Here is a 2500-nt window from a genome sequence, read left to right on the forward strand (position 1 = left end):
CGAGCAGCGCGTACAGGATGACTCCGCACGACCACACATCCGCCCGGCGACCATCATACTTTTCTCCCTGCACGTTCCATCATTCCAGAGTAGCAGCAGCAGCAGCAACAGCAACAGCAGCAGGAAGTAGCGGGACCATTAATGAGGATGATAACGGTCCGTTTGGCGCCAGCTGGCGGGAGTACTCACCCGAATCACCTCCGGACACGCGTAGTGCGGGGAGCCACAGGACGTTTCCAGCATCGAACCGGCCGGCTGTAGCGAGGCCATGCCAAAGTCGGCAATTTTAATGTTATTCTTGTCGTCCAGCAACAGATTTTCCGGCTTCAAATCCCGATGGCTGCGACGCACCGAAGCAAGAGCGAGAAAGAGATAAAGAGAGAGAGTGACCGACCGACCGACCGACCGGCAGGAAGTGAGATAATTGAAGCGGAGCAACAACTGAAGATCCTCGCGTTCGTACGCCGTGAGCAGAAATTTAATTACAAAATCCAGCAGAGCTTATCGGTATGCAATGCTAAGTTGCTCCATAACTCGATATATGTATGTCTGCCAATTCGTCGCCCCGAGATCTAACGACGATACAACGGCTCCCCTCAAGGGTAGGCTGTATCGACAGACGCAGTCTCTCGGGTGCATAGAAATGAGCAAAAATCCTCGGCAAAGCTCGGCCATGTGGGGACTTCCAATTTCGTCGTCCAGTTTTTAGTTGGATGCCAACCAAAACATTTACAATCTACGCGACCGGACCCGGCCAGGAGCCCAGGAGCCCAGACAACGTGCCATAAAGAGTAATCCAATTTAATTTCATAAACGTCTCCGTACGATGTGGCCATTCCTAGTGGCAACTTTCGATGCGTTGACACTGCTGATGGTGTTCTTTGTTTGTAGCAGCAGCTTTTCAGACGACAGACGGCCGATGTGGCGCTTCGTATGTGCATTCCTTTCAACGTTACCTAAGTATCTCTCTAGACTTTTTCGATAAAAACCAATACATCGGACATCGAACAGTGTTTGGGAGCCGTTTATGTTCACGGCGTCTCATAGATAAATACTTTTTTTCCTCAGATTATTCTCAGCCACTACTGACCTTCCCTATGACGCACCGAGCAGTAACAGCAGCAGCAGCATCAGCAGTAGCAGCAGTATCTGCATTGGACGCACCATAGAGACCAGCAGCAACATAGAGCGAGCGATACGGCATAAAGCACCCCCCCCCGGGGGGCTGCCAAAACTTGGCACGCCAGTAGAGGAACACTTTTGATTTAATGCCCACATGGCCAACAGCACCACAAGACCTGCCCAACGGACGTGAATAATGCGTGAAACCGGCCTGACATCACCCAAAATGCAAAGGCTCTGGTCTCTCCCGTCCCCGGTATAGTATAGTCAGAGTAGGCTGCTCTTCGGCACACATTCCTAACCTTGAAATTCAAAGAGAATTCGTTTCTCATCTTACAGCGTCCCCTTCTAATAGTACCAACCAACCACCTGACCCTGCTGGGCTGGGACAGAGAGTCCGATAATCCGCTTACGGTATCCTTTCTTCCCTGAGGCCTACTTTGGCTGCAGTGCATCAAGTGCTAGAAGTGCTTGTCGTCGTTTGCTCCTCACAGAGCCGAATATGAAAAGGCCCCTGGGTTGGTCGGACAGTCGGTCGGTCGGTAGGTCTGTAAGCTGATTACATCGAGAGCGATGGAGACCAAAGTGTTATTTAGGAACAGCAAGCCTACATTGATTGCCACACGGTTGGAAGGAAAATCCAACCGAGTTCTATTCAAGCGTCCAACTCGTCCTTTTAATTTGAGCAAAAGTGAACACCCGACGTTGGTCAACGTAACCACAGGAAATCGTTGTTGTAAAAAGCAAATTCATACTAAAGTAAACTGTCCATGAAACGATTTAAAGTAATTTGCACGAAAATAAAACACATTTCACAGCAAATTAGTGGAATTTATCAATTTAACTGCTCTGTAATAAACAATGCAATAGAAACACAACCAGCGAATATCGAATGCGGTTATCATCAGCGGCAAAACCAAAAACAAAAAACGATAACCGGTGCGATCCATCGAGCACGGAGGGATCTAAATTTCATTAACGCAGCAACCACCCTCCGCAGCCATGTGCCGCCGTCGCTTGCTGCTGCTGTTTAGTCATGTGAGGTCATTCGAGGCCACCAGCTTTTCCAATTTCGGCGTGGGATGTTTTTCTGGGACATGATGCGTTCAACAAGTGCTCCTCCTCCTTCTCCTCTTCCTCCAAAGCACCGTCCCGTGCGTTTATGAGGCCTCTCGGTTATCGGTTTCGCTTTTCTTTTCCCTCACCTCCCTCGTGATCGGTGAACCGAAGCGAGGCAGGCAAAGTGCACCGATTTGGAGATCGATACGTACGAGTCCGGGCGTATGCCGTGATCTCTCGGCCAGCGAGGAATCACGACGTTAAACCCGTGGGGCTTAAGGCTCGTTGGCCGTTGCGCCACCTTCTCGCCAAACGGCCC

At 50.2% G+C, this 2500-nt stretch overlaps 1 protein-coding gene across 3 annotated transcripts in view; it reads right to left on the bottom strand.

Moving 5' to 3' along the window:
* The window catches only part of LOC125956069 (serine/threonine-protein kinase BRSK2), a 9442-nt gene that overhangs the window by 3117 nt on the left and 3825 nt on the right, over positions 1 to 2500 (bottom strand). For all 3 annotated transcript variants that reach the window (XM_049687571.1, XM_049687572.1, XM_049687568.1), the window contains 2 exons: positions 190 to 340; positions 1 to 67 (listed from right to left, as the gene is read on the bottom strand). The exon at positions 1 to 67 is cut by the window's left edge and continues 149 nt beyond it. In XM_049687571.1, coding sequence (XP_049543528.1) covers positions 1 to 67; positions 190 to 340 — 218 coding nt within the window. The remainder of the gene's footprint in view (positions 68 to 189; positions 341 to 2500) is intronic.

Source organism: Anopheles darlingi, chromosome 3 (genome assembly GCF_943734745.1).
Source record: "Anopheles darlingi chromosome 3, idAnoDarlMG_H_01, whole genome shotgun sequence".
NCBI classification, from domain to species: domain Eukaryota; kingdom Metazoa; phylum Arthropoda; class Insecta; order Diptera; family Culicidae; genus Anopheles; species Anopheles darlingi.